Source organism: Pituophis catenifer, unplaced genomic scaffold (assembly GCF_029215685.1).
Source record: "Pituophis catenifer annectens isolate HBS135680 unplaced genomic scaffold, rPitCat1.0.hap2 SCAF_9, whole genome shotgun sequence".
Classification (NCBI taxonomy): domain Eukaryota; kingdom Metazoa; phylum Chordata; class Lepidosauria; order Squamata; family Colubridae; genus Pituophis; species Pituophis catenifer.
The window spans coordinates 27,102,966-27,122,805 of record NW_027256889.1 but is presented as its reverse complement, the minus strand read 5'-3'; the positions used below and the strand labels follow the sequence as shown (position 1 = coordinate 27,122,805).

Below are 19,840 nucleotides of genomic sequence, written 5' to 3'. Positions count from 1 at the left end.
AATATTACTTCTGGTTGGCCCCAGAGTGGGGTGAGAATGGAGATTTTGCAGTATCCTTCCTCTGCCACGCCCACCAAGCCACGCCCACCAAGCCACGCCACGCCCACAGAACCGGTAGTAAAAAAAATTGGAATTCACCACTGAGCAAATGTTTACAGAATAACAACTTATTCTATTATTCCTTATATACTTATTCTATTATTCCACTATATTATATTCTACTATTATTTATCATGTCTCTATTATTATTTCCCTTCTTCCTTCCCTTTACTTAAATGATAGGATGCTTCCTATCGTGAACGAGGGGTGCATATTTAGCGGGGATCGTTTTGAGGATCATGATATTTGCAGGTTTATTAGGAGGAGTGGCAGACACCGAGGTTGCTATGACTGTAATCCCAGAGATAGTTGATGTAACCACTCATTGGATCAAAGGGATGAAGCAGGGGAGGAGGAGACCCCCAAAGGCTAAAAGCACCATGAACCCAATCCGTTTCCAATCAGAGAAGATATTGCCAAACCAGTTAAAATCTATCGCCCCGGTCCAAGTTTGGATAGGGACGTGTGCAACTTTCCTCATTCTGGCAGTAAGCTCCTCTATGGCTTTACCATTGTCATCAATCTCTTAAGAAACAGTTGGTGAGGTTGAACTTTCCACAGACACCTCCTTCTTGGGCAAGTAAATAGTCAAGGGCGAGATGATTCTGATAGACAGCAGTGCGAATCTTAGTGTTAGTTTGAGCAAGCAGTTCAAGGGATGCACCCATAGTATTAGTAATGAGTTCAACAACCGTTTGAAGACGAATCAAGACGATTGAGCAAATAAATCAGGGGTTCGGTAGCCCCACATGCCATCCTCTGTTGTTTCGATGAAGAAAGACGCGTAGGCAGGATGATGGTTCACGGGAAGGCCCCTCGGGTGGAAGGCACCTTGATCAAGGCACCTCAGTGTGAGGTACCTTGGGGAAGGCACCCTCACCCCATCCAGAAGGCTTCCTTTTATTGTTATTTTACAACTATCATGGCAAAACATCAATCAACGTTTACAGATGCTGATTGACTAAAGAAAGTTCGTGAAGTCCACATGGATCCCTCGTGTTTCCCTCATGTTATTTCCTGTGACAAACAATGCTACGTGTTGGGCCTCCATTCCTTGCATATCTTGATATAGGGTCTCTGCCAGACATCCTGTTTCTACATTCCTGATAAGATTAGGATTCTGTGGTAACGTTGTTTACCCAGTGGGGTTTGCCGACAACTGAGGTCACACCATCCCCACAATCCTCAGCCCGTTGCTGGGCCACATACCTGGATTATTTGCTCTGGAGGCCATTCTTCATTGTGCCAAGTTTTCTGTGATCTTCAGATCTCCGAACGTGAGGAATCTTTTGTCCCTGTGTCCTACCTCATCATAAGCTGGGACACCAAGTCTCTCTTCCAGAAAGAGAAGGGCAAGAGGGGCCAGTGGGCTGCAGAGGTGAAGGCAAGCTCTGGGGTGGCAGTGACGCTCTGGAAGAGGGCCACCACCACCTCTTTTGGACCCAGTGCAGCAGCTGCATCTCCCCCAAGGGCCAGCTGCCAGCTGCCCACCCGCTGGCCAGGCTGGGCCGGAAGTGGCATGTCTCCCATCAAGGGCTGGATGTGGAACTGGACCTTGGAAGGCAAGTTAGCTCCCTTCAACACGGCCTGGCGACCCCGACATGCTTGCTTGCCTGCCTTCCATATGGCCTTCCCGGCGGTCCCCATGGCCAGCTTGCGAAGGCAGGCAAGCACCCGGGCAGGTGGGGCCGGGGCCAACCAGGGGTTTACATGCACTTGGACCCTCTGCATATGTGCAAATCCTGCACAGAGGCTCAAAATACCAGGTTACTTCCTGTTGACTTCTGGGCGGGTGGGTGGAGCCTCAAGCCCGCCATCGCTACCACTTCTCTGAACCACCGACCATCATCGGTACCGATCGGCCGAACCTCTGTATCAAAGATTAAGGGACAGCCATCCAAGAAAGTAATTAACTTGTATTAAAAATACTTTAATTGAAGTTCTGGAGAGAAGAAAGGATAATGGGTTTATACAACAACTGATTCATTTTAGTTTACAGCAGTGAATGAATCTGCATTTATGTAAAATCAAGACATGTTAAATGAAGCACAATCTGTGGAGTCTTTGGTAGTCTCTGAGCTTGGTTATTTTCTTACAGGTGTTTCATTACCCAACTAGGTAACATCATCAGTGCTAGAGGGGAGCAGGGTCTGCTCTCTGGTTATAGACAGTTCAATTGCTTCCTTGAGAGAGGGTGTCTTCCCTGCCGCCTTGAAGGAGGCGGTGGTGAGGCCTCTCCTCAAGAAGCCTTCCCTGGACCCAGCAGTGTTGGCTAATTACCGTCCAGTCTCCAACCTTCGCTTCGTTGCGAAGGTTGTTGAGAGTGTGGTAGCGCGACAGCTTCCTCAGTACTTGGATGAATCGGCTTATCTAGATCCGTTCCAGTCGGGCTTCAGGCCTGGATACAGCACGGAAACGGCATTGGTCGCATTGGTAGATGATCTCTGGAGGGACAGGGGTTGCTCCTCTATCCTGGTCCTATTAGACCTCTCAGCAGCTTTTGATACCATCGACCATGGTATCATGCTGCACCGGTTGGAAGAGTTAGGGGTGGGGGGCACCGTGTTGCGGTGGTTCTCCTCCTTTCTCTCTGATCGGTCGCAGTCTGTGTTGACAGGGGGGCAGAGGTCGACCCCGAGGCCCCTTGTATGTGGGGTGCCGCAGGGGTCGGTTCTCTCACCCCTTCTGTTCAACATTTATGTGAAGCCGCTGGGTGAGATCATCCATGGTTTTGGGGTGAAGTATCATCAGTATGCTGATGATACTCAGCTATACATCTCCACCCCGGACCACCCCAATGATGCCCTTAAAGTGATGTCCCAGTGCCTGGAGGCTGTACGGATCTGGATGGGGAGGAACAGACTCAGGCTCAACCCATCCAAGACCGAGTGGCTGTGGTTTCCGACGTCCCGATATAGTCAATTGGTGCCATCACTGACTATTGGGGATGAGTCATTGCCCCCCACGGAGAGGGTTCGCAACTTAGGCGTCCTCTTGGACTCACGGCTGTCTTTAGAAGAACACTTGACGGCTGTGGCCGGGAGGTCTTTTTATCAGGTTCGCCTGATTCGCCAGTTGCGTCCCTTTCTGGATCGGGACTCGTTAAAAACGGTCACTCATGCCCTCGTCACTTCACGCCTGGACTACTGTAATGCTCTCTACATGGGGCTCCCCTTGAGGAGCACCCGGAGGCTCCAGCTGGTCCAGAATGCGGCCGCGCGGGTAGTTATGGGAGCAGCATGGCGCTCCCATGTGGCTCCCCTCCTGCGCGAGCTGCACTGGCTCCCTGTGGTCTTCCGGGTGCGCTTCAAGGTCTTAGTTACCACCTTTAGAGCGCTCCATGGCTTAGGACCGGGGTACTTACGAGACCGCCTTCTGCCACCAATAGCCTCTCACCGCCCAGTACGCTCCCATAGAGAGGGGCTTCTCAGGGTGCCGTCAGCCAAACAATGTCAACTGGCGGCCCCCAGGGGGAGAGCCTTTTCTGTGAGGGCACCCACCATCTGGAACGAGCTCCCCCCAGAGATACAGAAGATTCCGGATCTGCGCACTTTCCGCCGTGCCCTCAAAACATTCCTGTTTCAGCAGGCCGGCCTGGCCTAACTTTCCCTTTATATTGCTTTTTGATTTTATTTTAAACTGGGATGTCTTGAATTATCTAGGACCAGAATGTTTAGTATATTTTAATTGGTTTTTTATTATTAACGTTTGTATTACATGTATTTTTATCGTTCGCTGTTCACCGCCCTGAGTCCCTTAGGAATAGGGCGGTATATAAATTTAATAAATAAATAAATAAATAAATAAATCCAGTCAAAAGACTTTATAGTTCAATCCTGAGCTACATATACAGGTAGTCCTTGACTTATAACCACAATTGAGTCCAAAATTTCTTGTTAAGTGAGTTTTGCCCCATTTTATGACTTTCTTGCCACAGTTGTTAAGTGAACCACTGGAGTTAAATTAGTAACACAGTCGGTAAGTGAATCTGGCTTCTCAATTGACTTTGCTTGTCAGAAGGTTGCAAAAGGTGATTTACATGATCTGAGTCAGTTGCCAAGCATCTGAATTCTTTTTAAAATATTTTTTATTAAACAGTTTGTCTTTAAAAACAACACAAAAAACAATCACACATATATAAAAACAAAACACGTCAAGACAACGTATTGAACATTACATACCCTCATTTTGTAGTGACATACATATTTTGCTTTTGTAGTTCTCTATTTTATCATTTCTATTTACTTCTCAATAGTAGAATAATCACATTACTCCAACGTAATTATAATTATAATACATTATAATATTCATTGTTCTTATCTACACATTTATATTCATTTATATTTACATCTCTTTATTTAATGTTATTCAGTTACTCCAATTTGAGTTTCATCAGTATTAAGTTAAACATTTCTTGTTCTGATTTCTATTTTCGAGCCAACTGTACATTTTATTCCATATTTCATAATAGTCCAAATCCTCTCTCTCTTTCAACTCTATAGTCATTTTATCCATCTCAGTGCATTCTAGGATTTTCCTAATTACTGTTTTGTCTGAGGGTACACTGTTTTGTTTCCAACTTTTTGCAAATGCAAAAAGTGCTGCAGTGAGTATATGTAGTGTAATGTATTGAAGGTTTTTGTTCATTTTCGGGTTTCAAATCTATTTTTTGCTTTGTAATTGAATTTTATACCAATAAAATTTTTATACCAATAAAAGGTTTCTGGCTAACAGGAACATCAAGACAAGATCTAAGGACCCAGGTCTCTTTGGAATCCAGGTGCACGAAGGAGTGATTGGCAGGATATGAAGAGCCAGGGATTGTTTACCCCATGCTGCAACTCTTGAAGGTGGCATCAGCAGTTGTACAGATAAGAATGGTCTTCCACAGAATTTCCCCTCTTCTTTGGAGATCTCTCATGGATTTTTGCGCCCAGACGCAGTTATGCAGATGGCAATGCCCAAGACTACCAAGAGCATTCCCAGAACAGCCCCTACCAAAGAGAAAAAGCAGGAAATCAACCAAAGCTACAAACTTTGTTCTTGGGATAGAAGAACATGGAATATTCCATTCAACCCTGCTTATTTTGACTAAATACAAAGCAATAAGGAGGGCAGAATTTGCATCTGATCAAGCCATTAGACACCTACTTGTGCCACCTATGTTTTCTCCAAGAACTTTCCCTGTTGCCACTGTGAAGACCAGGGCCAAGGAATTGCAAAGAGGCACAGCCAAGGTCAGATCTGAAATGGAAAGTGGAACATTTAATGCAGAATCATCTGATCAAAACAAATAAAAACCACCGAGGAGATAACCCTAATCAAATGGAAACTTCATCTGAAGGTTGTGTTTGGCTGGTGAATGGCTGGGGAGTAATTCTGGTAGGAAATGTTAGATCTCCACATTCAGGAATTTTCACATAGGACAATATTGACAAGATGGCAGTTACTTCCAATACTTGATTCTGCAGCAACTGTCCAGCAAGCTTCGCTTATCTATCTATTCTTTAACTGGTCTTTTTCAAACATATTGGATTGGAATTCAAGAACTGCAATCAACATATCTTGAGGGCAACAAAGGTGCCCACAGTGGGGCTCAAAGAGATCTAGATAGTATCTGATAATGTGATTAAAACCCAGCTCCTTTTGAATATGCATCAGAATTCTCAATGGTTTTTTTTAATGAAGATAATCCTGCTCTGAAATCTATTAAGAACTGAGTTACTTCCATTTTGGTGATATGGTCACAGAATTAGATTTTTAAAATTATGTCTTTCTGCAGTAAGTATCTGAATAATCCCCCACAATGATCAGAGTTCCCTCCTTCCCCCAAATCTTGACACTGGCAATAATTAATTAAGGACCAACCTGTGGACGCTAATGCGAGATAGTAGATGAATGAGCCACACTGGTTTACAATAAATGGTAACATGTACTGTAAGGAAAAAGAAATAGTTGGATGGAGAGATTTATTTATTTAGCGTATGGATGGTCACACACAGTATTAAAACACTTCATTTTTACAAGTTAAAACAATAAAAACAATAAAAAAAAGCAGTAAGAAAACCTAAGAGGAAAATAGAAATAACAGAAATTTCAGAGTTTAATGTTGAGTTTGGAGATCCAGTCAGGATGGAGAGAGCTTCAGGGTTACTTAATTTAAACCAATTTCTGATCACCGGGGAGAATGCAATTCTTTCTTTTATGTACACCGAGCGTATGCACCAAGACAAATTCCCTGTGTGTCCAATCACACTTGGGCAATAAACTGTTCTGTTCTGTTCTGTTCTGTTCTATTCTATTCTAATGCATCATATATTCTTTTTTTTCAAATGTGTTCCTGGGTCAAAACAATTTTAAAAGATTATTGCTGACTAGTGGCTTTTTGAACAGTCTTTTGAGAAGAAAAGAAGCATTATTTTTTTCAAATATTCTGAATTATAAAGAAAAAGAAATTTAGACAAGGAATTACTTCTCCATTGGGAAAGCTACTAAATGCTATAATTAAAGCAGCAGTTAATCAAAGCCTGAGTATAACAAGTAAAAATAGAATGAAATTTAATACCATAGTAGTATCTTATCATGTAAGATTTAGAAAAAAATTATCTTGTGATGTGAACAGGCTGGTGCAGTCCAGGTACCTTCCCCCAAACCTGGCCAGAGATCATTTACTTCTTGGGTCAATAGGAACATTTTGAATCTGTTTCAGAGTGAATCTTATCTTCCTTTTTTTAAAGAGAAGTGTTTTAATTAAAAGACTGTTTTTAAAAAAGGCAGGAGGGATGGTCTAATGAGCATGAAAAGAAATGTCTGCAGGTATAAAGGTGCCATGTTGTGGCCCCAGGCACAGGTAATTCAGATTCCTGGTGCAAAGGAGCTTCAGGTAATGGTAGGGGTGCCGACTAACAAGGACTGGGCTCTATAAGTGGCCTGATCTCAAAACAGTGGGACACTCAGCATAGGACTGTTTTGAATTCCATGATGGAATGTTTTGCACTATAGAAGAGGGTTTCCCAAACTTGGCATCTTTAAGACATGTGGACTTCAACTAGCTGGGGAATTCTGGAAATTGAAAGCCACAGATCTTAAAGTAATTAAGATTAGAAAAAGTGTGAAGAATGCTATGTAAAATGGCAAATACCTTGTAATTCAGGCAAAGGAACTTTATTTCTGCCAGCATCTGCTGAAGTCTGCTTTCTCTCTTTACCTGCTCCAGACCCACAGTTCCTCTTTTCAAAAATGGATTGGTTGTTCCCCAAAGAATTGCTACCAAAATCAAAGCTGCAACTTCACCTACAAGATGACATCCCATAGACAAATTGTTTAATGAAGTACTCACAGCAGGGGTTATTCATCCATTACAACTGTATTCTTTGGTAAGAAAGACAGTAGCTAATCAATGAATAATCATCCTTCTCTTTCAATACAAATATATTGATATTTTATTTTTTTAAGCTGTGTTAAGTAAATTGCATCTTGTTTAGCATTAAATCCTATTACAGGCAAGTCTTGAATTTACCAACGGTTATTTAGTGACCTTCAAAGTTACCACAAACCTAGCTAGAGGATTTATGATTTTAATGACTGCCTGAAAAGTTTGTAAAATCATATTGGTCACATGATTGACCCATTTTACAACTGTCACTACTTACAACTATAGAGGGCAGGCTCCTTTATGGTTGTCTGTCAAGGGCTACCTGTATATTAGTGAGCTTTGCTTATACCTAAAATCAAGGAGCAAGTGGTACAAAAACAAACATTCTTGAAGGAGAGATCCAGGGCAGCTGCACTGTTAAATTTTGCAGACTGGCACACCCCACAAAGATGGAAAAGGTTTTGCAGCACTTGCTTAATCCTCCTTTCAATTGCCCTAATCCCAGGGGTGAAATCTGGGTTCTGACAGGTTCTGGTAGTGGAAATTTTGAGTAGTTCGGAGAACTGGCAAATACCACCTCTGGCTGGCCTCAGAGTGGGGTGGGAATGCGGATTTTGCAGTATCCTTCCCCAGGAGTGGGGAGGGAATGGGGATTTTGCAGTATCCTTCCCCTGCCATGCCCACCACGCCATGCCACGCCCACAGAACCGGTAGTAAAAAAAAATTGGATTTCACCACTGCTTAATCCTAACCCCGTTCAACCAGGTCAATAATCAAATCCAAATCCAAATCCAATAGATGCGATTCCCAACCGCTGAACTGCAAAGCTCTGCAACAGAACAATTTGTGCTTTCCATGCAGGTGTGGAGCTTTTAGCCTGGCCAGAATTTAACTTGAGCGGATGTCATTTGTCTGCCATTTGTCAGAAATGGTGTAGGGTTGTCTTGCTTGAGCTGGGGGGGAGGGGTTTGGACTAGATGACCTCCAGGGTCCCTTCCAACTCTGTTAATCTGATCCTAATGCCAAGAGGGCCTCGGAGGACTCCTCTGCGCTTCCTCCCCTCCCTCTTCCCGCTTCTTCTTTCGCCAACCAGGAGGGATGGAGGAGTGGGGGGAGGGGGGTCAGCGTCCCTCCCCAATTTATAAAGCCACTCCTCCCAATCTTTGGAAGCAATTCTGAGTTCTCTGAGGGGGGGAGGGGGAAGGAGGACAATCTACCTCAGAGGTCTTGAAACATGGCCGCTTTAAGACTTGCGACTTCAACTCTATGCTTACTGGAGAATTCTGGGAGTTGAAGTCCACACGTCTTTAAAGCGGCCTTGTTTGAAGACCTCTGATCTAGTTACAACGGTTTCTCCTGGGGGGGGGATGGAACGGTGACGCAGATGGCATGACGCTAACTCGCTTCGGCCTAGTGGCCTCCTCACGCTCCGGAATGACAACACTCATCATCCCCAACCAAGCAGGACGTTTACTGTTATCCCTAAATGCCTCCGGCGTGGAGAAATCATCGACACTTCTCCTTTTAAAGAAAGAATTATTTTTCCCCCACCCCTCTTATCCCTCTCCTTCCCCTCCCCATTTCTGAGGCACCGGAAGCGGCTCCCTCACCCAGCGACGCCATGGCGACTAAAGAGTCCCGCAAAGCATTTCTTCTTCGTGGAAAACAGCCGCCAGCGGTGTCGCTCTAGACCGGGGTTTCCCCTCAAACTTGGCCGCTTTTAAAGACTTGTGGACTTCAATTCCCAGAATTCTCCAGCCAGCATAGTCGTACTGTACTCCAGCATAGCTGGCTGGAGGATTCTGGGAGTTGAAGTCCACACGTCTTTAAAGCGACCAAGTTTGAAGACCTCTGCTCTACGCATATATCTCTATGGTTCAGCCCTAAATTCCGCTCTCTAAGATTCAAGCCTCGCTTGTGGGGCGGGAGGAGGGAGGGGGAGTTGCGGCCCAAGAGAATCAGTCAATTGTGTATTGCCAAACTTTTGTCGGAGGCCCAGAGTGAAGGCGAATTAGGTCTCTACATCAGAGGTCTTCAAACATGGCCGCTTTAAGACGTGTGGACTTCAACTCCCAGAATTCTCCAGCCAGCTATGCTGGAGTACAGTACGACTATGCTGGCTGGAGAATTCTGGGAGTTGAAGTCCACACGTCTTAAAGCTCCTAAGTTTGGGGAAGCTTCCGATCTCAAATGATTCGGTTCATTCCAACTTGTTTGGTTAAAATAAAAAAAGCCGTTGAAGTATAGTGAAGCGTTATGCAGGGGACCAGCTTTCCTCGGGCAGATCAGAATTATTAATCTTTCATAAAAATTATACATTCTTGATAGGAAACTCTTACTTGCCCCACCAACGGAGGCATTCTGAACAGCACCGGAAGTGAAGGTATAGCCAATACGCTTTATTGTTCTCTAAGCCTTGCAGGGCCACTTCCTTTCGCCCTGACCCGGAAGCGATGCATTCGGCCTCACCCCGGAAATGGTTCTTTGTGCCTTCCGTTCGTGCTTGTCGGCGTTGTTTCCGCAGCTATGGTCAGTCTCTGCGTCTCTTGGATTCCTTAATGTTAACAAGATAATAGTTATATAATATATATATATATATATATTATATAAATATATTTATATTTATATAAATTATTTATATATTTATATAATATTTATATTTATATTTATATATATATATATATATATATAGTTATATATATTGTATTATATAGTTATATAATATATATTATAGATAATAGTTAACTAGATTAAATAGTTAAGTCAGATAATTAATTCAGACGTTGGTCGATTTCCATTGGGATGGGAGGTGAACCCTGTAGTTTTCCAGGGCTGAAAAAGTTATTAAAAGTTATTAGGAAAAGATCTCGCAGGGTTTACGGGGAAGTTACTCCGGTTGAACTCAGTGGCGCCTCTTCCAGTATAAACGTAAACGGATTAAGGTCCTCAGTACGAGAAAAGATTCCCTAAAAGAAGGAAAATCGGTATTTTTATAAGCATTGTCCCAGTGCTTCGATTCAGAGGATCTTGGCAATAAAATAAAATTAAAGCTGCCTCAATAAAATCAATCCATAACAACAGAAAACAGAATAGCAAGATTCACTGCTTGGGAAAGCAATATAACGGCAGCCTAAAAGATTCTTCCTGGATTTGTTTTGTATCCTAACTAATAGTAGGTCAAAGAAAGAACAAAAATAATGAACCTAAATGTTCTACTAGAAGTATCCTGCACATCTCTGGGCAACTCATTCCTCTGAGTGAGCACGAAAATAGAAGGTCATTATACTCACGTTGTAATTCTGGGCCTATTTACTAGGAAGTAAATCCTATTAAGTTCACAGTAAATGTATTGTCATTTTGATTTCTCAGTTGTTAAACCTCTTAAGGCAGTGGTTCTCAACCTTCCTAATGCCGCGACCCTTTAATACAGTTCCTCATGTTGTGGTGACCCCCAACCATAAAATTATTCCTAAAACCATTGAAAATATGTGTTTTCCGATGGTCTTAGGCGACCCCTGTGAAAGAGTTGTTCGACCCCCAAAGGGGTCCCGACCCACAGGTTGAGAACCACTGTCTTAAGGGATACTTAGCTTTTCTTTTAAACCTGGATGATCTCATCTTTTTTCACCTACCCCGGCACCTATCTACACATCTTCATGCTTGAAATAAATTTAAGATATTACAGTACATTTTTAGAGTGGCAAGGTGGCCTGGAGGTGGAACTCTTGACTCACAATCAGGAAGTTCTGAGTTCAATCCTAAACAGATATTTTTCTCTCTGGCCACGAAGAGAAAATACCTGCTGCAGATGCCATGTAGGCACCAGGAAGGACAGGCAGCTAACAAACGCTCAGCTCCATTCAGTCAACCAACTTCACCCCGAGTCAGGTGACTGCAAGGGATTACAGGATTGTTAAACAAAAAACTCAGTACATCTTTAAATTTGGCCATCTTTTCATTTTATTTATTATTTTCTTATAGAAGAAATGTAATTGTCTCCTCTTCCACCCCTTAAAACTAACACCTGGAATTTCAATTCTGTTGTTCAGCACATTATTTTATCCATCTTTTCACAGCTGAATAGCAGCTGCAGCATTATAAATGACAAGGATATTTTTTAACATTGTCATTGGCAAGTAAGCAGTGTTAACATCTTTTTTAAAAATTTCTCTTTACAGAAACCTATTTTGTTGCAAGGCCATGAGAGGTCAATTACTCAGATCAAGTATAATCGGGAAGGTGATTTGCTTTTTACAGTAGCAAAAGATCCGGTATGTTATCATTGAATGGTTACCTTAGTTTGTGTGTATTTTTCATTTAGCCTAACAGAATCTCTTTCTACTATCCTAATAATAGGAGAGAAAAATAGACACATTTTACTTCAAAAATCAATTGCATCCTATATGCCAACAATGGATCTGTATCTTTTGCATTTCATGAAACTTGGGCACCCTGATTTTTAAATCTTTCTCACCCTAAAGAAAGGTGCATATGATGCATATGATTGTCTTTGAAAGAAAATAAAAAAAAATTCTGTGGTGGAAGAACACAGCTGGTTGTGCGGTGAGTGTGTCAGCCACAGTTAAAGGTTTTATTTTGTTTTATTTCAGTGAATATTGGTCGCCACAGTCTATTAAAATCTAGTCAGAATGGCTTTCACAATATTCTTTACAACCTGTAATATCCAGGAGTTTATAATCAAGAGTTTGTGAAACCTGTTGTCAATGGATTTAGTTTTATTAATGATTGTCCTTCATTCATCGTTAATTAATTTTATTATTATTATTAATATTTATTGAATTTCTATACCGCCCTTCTCCCGAAGGACTCAGGGCGATGAACAGAATAAGATTTCATATACATATAATAATTTTTTTTTTATAAACAGTAAATAATAAATTGAGTCAACTTGTTGTACCTGCTAAGACCTTGGCATAGAATTTAGATGTTTATGCTAGCCCTGCTTGTTGAAACAGAAAGGTCTTCAGGGCACGTCGGAAAGTGCGAAGATCTGGGATTATTCGTATTCCAGGGGGTATTTTGTTCCAAAGAGTAGGTGCCCCCACAGAGAAAGCTCTCTCCCTTGGAACTACTAGACGACATTGTTTTAATGATGGTACTATGAGTAGGCCTACTCTGAGAGAGCGTATTGGTTGGTGGGAGGTTATTGGTTGCAGCAGGTAGTCTCGTAAGTACTCAGGTCCTAAGCCATGGAGCAGTTTAAAGGTAAGAACCAACACCTTGAAGCGCACTCGGAAGGCCACCGGAAGCCAGTGCAGCTCGCGTAGAAGAGGTGTTACATGTGAGCGCCATGTTGCTCCCATAATTACTCACACGGCCGCATTCTGGATCAGTTGGAGCTTCCGGGTGCACTTCAAGGGGAGCCCCATGTACAGAGCATTGCAGTAGTCAAGTCGGGAAATGACGAGAGCTTGAGTGACTGTGCGTAATGAGTCCTGGTCTAGAAAGGGACGCAATTGGCGAATCAGGCTACTACTTTACTACTTTCTTAATTTTACTCAGTGTATTATATAATCAATTCCAAGTCAATTTATCTTGTCTCTAAATTATTGACTAATCAAAATATTTAACCAGGAAGTTGTTATTACGTACCAGTTTTAATATGGTTAATGTGGTTTTATTAAATTTACCTTATTTTTCGTTTATCAGATTGTTAATGTTTGGTACTCTGTCAATGGTGAGAGACTTGGCACATACACTGGCCACACTGGTGCAGTCTGGTGTGTGGACGCTGATTGTATCCTTTGGTTTTAGTGTACAAAATCACATTTTTTCAAAGTTGCTTGAAAATAGCTCATGTATATATTGGAGCTGATCCTCCTGCCTGTCTCTCCCCCTCTCCCCCCCCCCTCTCTCACACACAACCCATGAATCATTGTGTCATTATTTTCAGAGATATTTTCCTACAGATTCTTTAATGTCTTGGAAGTAACCCATGTTGAATTGTATAGCACAGTCAAATGACAGTAGTTGATCACAGGAGTTGTTTTATTTCATTTTGCATTCTCGAATAAAATGCATTATGATAAAGTTTATTTCATAACATAATTTGCCAAAGGTCAATTTCACAGGAATTGTGGGTTTCGGCTTTTGGAAGCATTCTGTAAGTTAACCCATTTGAGTTTCCTTGGTTGAAAAAGTTCTGCTCTACACTTCACTGTTTTTCCCAGTTAAAGGTTACAAAGTTTTAGTAGTGTATGTGTATTTAATTTGCAGGGTTTGTATTTTAAAACCATGCAGTAGTTCATTTCTGTTTCCTGCTGCTTCTCATTATGTATTTTGTGTGGCTCCTTGACTGCTCTCTTCAGGGGACACAAGACATGTCTTGACCGGCTCAGCAGACAACAGTTGTCGGCTCTGGGACTGTGAAACAGGTGAATGTCAATGTATGAGTAGTAGGAAGAATGTCCTGATTACGCAGGATGAAAAATGTAATGTTAGGAAAGAGGAGAATGGAGTTTGACTGCTTTCGCAGAATTTGCATCTGGAAACTCATGTCAACATTAGGATTCATGTGTAAAGATTTTTACAAGTTGTAGTGGGGTCTCACCTGAATCAGCTTCTACCCAGATTGTTGGGGGCAATATGCTGACACTGAACCGCTTAGAGAGGGCTGTAAATCACTATGAAGCGGTATATAAGTGCTATTGCTATTGAGCATGAGGGGTGGGGAAGGAGCATGCTGATCTCACTGAGTGAAAAATAGCCCTCTTTGCTTTTGTGCTAATGCAATGTTGCAGTGCTTGGTTCTTCTTGCTGCACTTGCCTTTTTACAGTACAGGTAGTCCTTGACTTAGAACCACAGTTGGGGCTAGAGTTTCTGTTGCTCAGCAAGGCAGTTATCGTATTTTTCGGAATGTAAGATGCATCAGAGTATAAGACGCACCTACCTTTTTTGGTGAGGAAAAGAAGAAAAAGAAACCTCCCTCTGCCTCTGAGCAATTTTGCCTTGTTACAGCAAACAGCCTGCTTTACTTCCATTTTCGTTTTCAGCATAGTTTGATTAGCACAAGGAAAAAAAAATCTGCTCCAGCAATTTACCTGTTTGCAGCAAGCAGCAGAGCCCTGCGCAAAACAGCTGAGAGCAAATCAGCTGAGAGTTGGGAGGCCGATCCAATCAACTTGTGCTAATTAGGCTGTGCTGAAGCTGAAAGGAGCTGTTTTTTCTTGCTGTTTGCTTGCAAGGAGGTAAACTGCTGAGAGGCAGAGGCCAAAGGGTGGATGCCAGTGGGTGGGCGGGGCTACATTTGGTGTATAAGATGGACCTAAGTTTTCACCCCGTTTTAGGGGGGGGAAAGTGCGTCTTATACTCCGAAAAATACGGTAAGTGACAATTTTACCTTTTGGCCATGGTTAAGCAAATCATTGCAGTTGTTGTTAATCCAATTTTCCCCATTGACCTTGATTGTTGGAAACCAGCTGGGAAGGTGGCAAATGGTGATCACATGAACCCAGGATACTGCAGCTGTCATAAATAACATCCTGATTGCCAAGCCCCCAACTGTTATGGGGATGCTGCAATCATTGTGAGTGCAATTTATGATTGGTGATAAATCACATTTTTCAGTGCCAAACTCCAAATGGTTGCTAAACAAATGATTATAAATTGAGAATTATTTGCATTTTTATTGCACTTTCTCTTATTTGCTGCTGGTGGTTTTTCCAGCAATCGGCTAAAAAGTTCTTTGTTTTTTCCCCATCATGAAAATATTAGGAACACTATCTCCTCTTCCAGTTAAAGCGATAATGAGCTATTGAGATCCATATCCTCAGGTTCAGGAGATCTTTCTGAATCCACTCAGGAATAGGATTAGATTTAAGAATCTGAGATATATTTGAAGGCATCCTTTTGTGCAGTCCGTTGATGAATCTAAATGTACCTGGGGTGAAGAACTGTCGGGTGATGAGGAAAGTTGCTTTAAAGGCATGTGGTCTCAGTGTTTGGACTCCCACTTTTCTAATTCCAAGCAATGTTAGTAGCAAGGATGGAGAATCTCATTCTGGCTGGATATACCTAACCCATTTCAATCTGATTACAGAATTAAAATTCATTTCCAGGAATCTCATAATCATGAACTATAAATGAAGTCAAACAAGCTGGGTTTTCACAACATGCTCAGTCCTTAAAAAGCAACCCTGTTAATATTTTGGAAGTTGTGTGCACGGATCTCTTATGTCTGTAGCTGACTAGGATATGTGTGTAGAGACTTTCTGTAGACCTTAAGCTTTATAGAGACCCTTGGATGAGATATTTCTGAGTTTGAGGGAGCAGTGGGTCTCTCAAGTTGTACTTACTGCTTGAGTTTCATCCCCTCTTTAGGAAAGCAACTTGCTTTAGTCAAGACCAACTCAGCTGTGAGGACCTGTGGTTTTGACTTTGGAGGGAATATCATCATGTTTTCCACAGATAAGCAAATGGGCTACCAATGTTTTGTGAGCTTCTTCGACCTTCGAGACTCCAGCCAGCTTGGTGAGACCTTCGGGTGTAGGTTAGAATCAAGGTTAGGGTGGGGAATTTGTCCTCCTTCAAAGTTGGTGTTAAAGAATCTTTTTTTCCTTTTATCTTCAGAGGACAATGAACCTTACATGAAGATCCCCTGCAGTGAGTCCAAAATTACCAGTGCGGTTTGGGGTCCCCTTGGAGAATTCATCATTGTTGGGCATGAGAATGGGGAGTTGAACCAGTTCAGTGCAAAGGTTGGTATGGATTCATAAAGGGAATTTGTATCCCATCAAGAAGGTAACTAGACCCGTGATGGCGAACCTATGGCACACGTGCCACAGCTGGCATGCAGAGCCCTCTGGGCACGCACACCGTCGCCCAGCTCGGCTCCCCTGTGCATGCACCATGTGCTTCCCGCCGGCCAGCTGATTTTCGGGATGCGTGGGGGGCGGGGCCCATGCAGGAGACGCGTGTGCATGCGCAGGGGTGCAGCATGCTCCCCCTCAGCCCATTTTTAGGCCCAGGAGGCTACAGGGAGGCCTGCTAGGCCCAAAACGGGGCATGGGGGGTGTGGCCCATCCCCCCCATGGCCCATTTATGGGCACAGGAGGCTGAGGGAGGCCTGCTAGGCCAAAAACGGGGTGGGAGTAGGTTGTGTGCGCATGCAGGGGGAGTGTGGACAGGGGGAGTGTGGGGGTGTTGTGCACGCATGGGCGGCGCGCATTATATTATGGGTGCTGGCACGCGGGCGTGCTTTTGGCACACAACGAGAAAAAGGTTAGGCATCACTGAACTAGACCAAGCAAACTTAGAGCAAAGTAGCAATGTCTTTCTTCTCTTCTAGTCAGGAGAGGTCCTCGTGAATGTCAAAGAACATACAAAGCAGATCAATGACATCCAGACTTCCAGAGATATGACAATGTTTGTCACTGCCTCCAAGGATAACACTGCCAAGGTGAGCCTCTGCTGCTGCTGCTAAGAGTAGTGTCCTATGACTGACCTGCATTTTTCAATTAACCCCAGGAAGAGAGGCTGCTTAGACAAGCAAGCTTTTCCTATTCTTTTTGCAAAAGTTTTGAGATAATAATGTTTTTGCTCTAAAACCTCAGTCAGATCATTATTTCCCTCTTTGGTGGTAATTTTAATTAATATCTAACCTTCCTTTGCTGATGCCTAAACTGAGCAACTCCGGAGGTGGAGAAGGAAAGAGAGGTGGCAGGGCCATAAAATCTGCCCTCCAAAACTTCCCCTTTCATGACTCAAATTTCAGAGGAGTTGTTAGGGCTCAGTCGGCAAATTAAGGATGGGCCTCTTGGTTGGAGACAATTTCTTAATAAACTTTCTCTAAAACATTCATTGCCATACTGGCATTTTCTTTGATGTTCTTACTCTTTGGCGTCTTTCCTACAAATCGTAAATGTAAGCATCGGCACACAAATTAGTAGCCACAGGAAGCTTTTTCAACTCTCACTGGAACTCAGGAAGAGTTTGGTTTTGTCTCTCTTTTTGATTTCCGGGGCTTGTTCTAGTTGCCTTGTTCAGCTTTCAAGCAGTGTTTTGTTGGGACAACAGTTGTTCACAGGACTGGGAAGTGGCTGTGCTTTGCTGCTTGGGACTGATGCTGTAATTGGCATTTTCAGATGATACTGGGGAAATTTAGTGCCTCCCCCAAAAGACCTGATAGATCTGTTTCTCTTGCAGCTCTTCGATTCCACAAATCTTGACCACCTAAAGACATTCCGAACAGAACGGCCGGTGAACTCCGCAGCGCTTTCCCCCATCTTTGATCATGTATGTTGGTGGGCAGCGTGTTGGGGTTTTTTCTCCTTTTGTGTGATCTCCTTAGGGTGAGAATTGTATGGCTGTTGTGTGGTTTGTATGGGTCCTTCACAAAGGTAAGTTTGTCTGTGACACTGGTGAAATCCAAATTTTTTTACTACCGGTTCTGTGGGCGTGGTGTGACTTGGTGGGCATGGCAGGGGAAGGATACTGCAAAATCTCCATTCCCACCCCACTCCTGGGGGAAGGATATTGCAAAATCCCCATTCCCACCCCACTCTGGGGCCAGCCAGAGGTGGCATTTGCCAGTTCTCCAAACTACTCAACATTTCCGCTACCGGTTCTCCAGAACCTGCTGGATTTCACTCCTGGTCTGTGAGATGTTAGTGTCTATGTGTCTGATTTTGGATGCTTTGCTTCTTGGCAGCTTCTGGGCTCTGCTTGATTGCTGTACAGGAAATGGGAAAGCATAGAGAGATCAAATGACAGGGCTCTGTATTTAGCAAATAAGCGAAGTTTCCTTAGTGAGAAGCAACCAAATTTTAAGCCATGGCACTAAGCTGATCTGTTGGCATATTCTCTCCTAATCAAAGGAATGTAAATTGGATCTCGTCCTTTTATTTTTCTTCTGGCAGGTGGTCTTAGGCGGTGGACAGGAAGCCATGGATGTGACAACCACCTCCACCAGAATTGGAAAGTTTGAGGCCAGGTGAGGTTGTTTTCTCCTGTGGTCACAAGGGATGTGGCATCGATTCGCCCTCCTCTACTGCGTTCCCATGAAACCCAACTCTGGTTTCAAAAGGTGTAAGGCGTCCCCTCACAAGCAAGTTAGCATGAAGAGCTGCCCAGCGTTCTTTTCTAATGGTGTCTATCTCTTTGTATCTTACTGATGGTTCTAGATATTTCCACCTGGGCGTCGAGGAAGAGTTTGGAAGAGTCAAAGGCCATTTTGGGCCAATTAACAGCGTTGCTTTCCACCCTGATGGGAAGAGGTAAGAGTCCTAGGTACTTCTGGCTCTTTAGTTTCACCAAGACTGGGACCAAGAGCGCCAGGATTTTCACTCCTTTTTTTCTGATTCTAGTTACAGCAGTGGCGGAGAAGATGGCTACGTCCGCATCCATTACTTTGACCCCCAATACTTTGAATTTGAGTTTGAAGTTTGATCTGGCTACTTCCTTGTCCTCTGATGCGGTTCCAGCAGGATGGAAATCTTGCTTGTCCTGAGCGATGCTTAAGGGCAAGAATCAAACTGAAGCAGAGGATGACCTGCTGCAGCTGCTGGTTCTCTGGGAGAATCTCTCTACTTGTACACTGCTGGAACAGCTGCAGTTGCCCTATTTATAATGTGAGGCAGGGATAATAAATTCTTCCTTTACGAACATGAAAAGAAATATGTATGAATGTGTTAGCTAGGGGCAAGTAGATTACTATTTTTTAAATACTGTTTCCATCATGTGTATGATTTGCTGGCTTCAAAATTCATTGTTATCATTAGGGGTTTCCGTATTGGTGGTTTTGCTAAGTAAAGCCCAGGTTATACCTGTTCCAGGATTTACAGTATATTGGTATTGGGTCAGTTTATTGGGTTAGAGCAGCATTCTTCAACCTTGGCAACTTTAGGTAAGGTAGACTTGAACTCGCAGAATTCCCCATCCAGCACAGTTTAGGCTTGATTAATATTAACATTTAAAAAGCTTAGCCATGTCAACTTTATTGTCCAGACATAGCTATTGGCTCCAAGTTGGGAGGCTACATATCAGCATCCAGATGACTTTCTCATTACCCAAGAGATTTACCCTATTTTTTGGAGTATAAGACGCTCCGGAGTATAAGACACACCTACCTTTTATGGGGAGGAAAACACGATATACACTAATGCATGGATATGGGAAATAATTTGAAATTTTACCAGTTTGGAACTATTTTAAGTTTTTTTTCTTTGTATAGTTTGGTATTGTAATCAGAATCAGTAAGTTATTCAGCATGCGATCTGTTAGATGTAAAGCTTGCCCTCCCCCCTCTTTGTTTTCCTTCTGGTAACATTTTAATTAAGTTAGTGAAATGCTTTTTAAATTCCAGCTAATTGTTGATTCTAGACAGAAATTTTACAACAAAAGGACAC

The 19,840-nt window shown here is 42.9% G+C and overlaps 2 protein-coding genes across 2 annotated transcripts; one reads left to right on the top strand and one right to left on the bottom strand.

Annotated features, from left to right (window-relative positions):
• Positions 1-4,168: 4,168 nt before the first annotated feature.
• TMEM234 (transmembrane protein 234) lies at positions 4,169-9,202 on the bottom strand. The gene is made up of 5 exons (XM_070949603.1): positions 9,085-9,202; positions 7,241-7,392; positions 5,968-6,034; positions 5,251-5,343; positions 4,169-5,093 (listed from the first exon to the last, which is right to left on the bottom strand). The coding sequence occupies exons 1-5, from the start codon at positions 9,095-9,097 to the stop codon at positions 5,017-5,019; spliced, it is 402 nt and encodes a 133-aa protein (XP_070805704.1). The 5' UTR covers positions 9,098-9,202; the 3' UTR covers positions 4,169-5,016.
• A 725-nt stretch (positions 9,203-9,927) lies between these two features.
• EIF3I (eukaryotic translation initiation factor 3 subunit I) lies at positions 9,928-19,109 on the top strand. The gene is given in 12 exon segments (XM_070949712.1): positions 9,928-9,978; positions 9,980-10,003; positions 11,653-11,745; positions 13,145-13,232; positions 13,804-13,869; positions 15,816-15,965; positions 16,065-16,192; positions 16,783-16,893; positions 17,640-17,729; positions 18,353-18,426; positions 18,617-18,709; positions 18,800-19,109. Coding segments are annotated over 12 exon segments (1,050 nt in total). The 3' UTR covers positions 18,882-19,109.
• The last annotated feature ends 731 nt before the right edge of the window (positions 19,110-19,840 follow it).

Bases quoted from the DNA above. Each gene is read 5' to 3' on its own strand.
- TMEM234 (XM_070949603.1), bottom strand. The intron at 6,035-7,240 runs GTATTTGCCATT...TTTTCCTTACAG, and splicing joins TCCTTTGCCTGAATTACAAG to TACATGTTACCATTTATTGT. The intron at 5,094-5,250 runs GTAGGTGTCTAA...TCTCTTTGGTAG, and splicing joins AGAAAACATAGGTGGCACAA to GGGCTGTTCTGGGAATGCTC.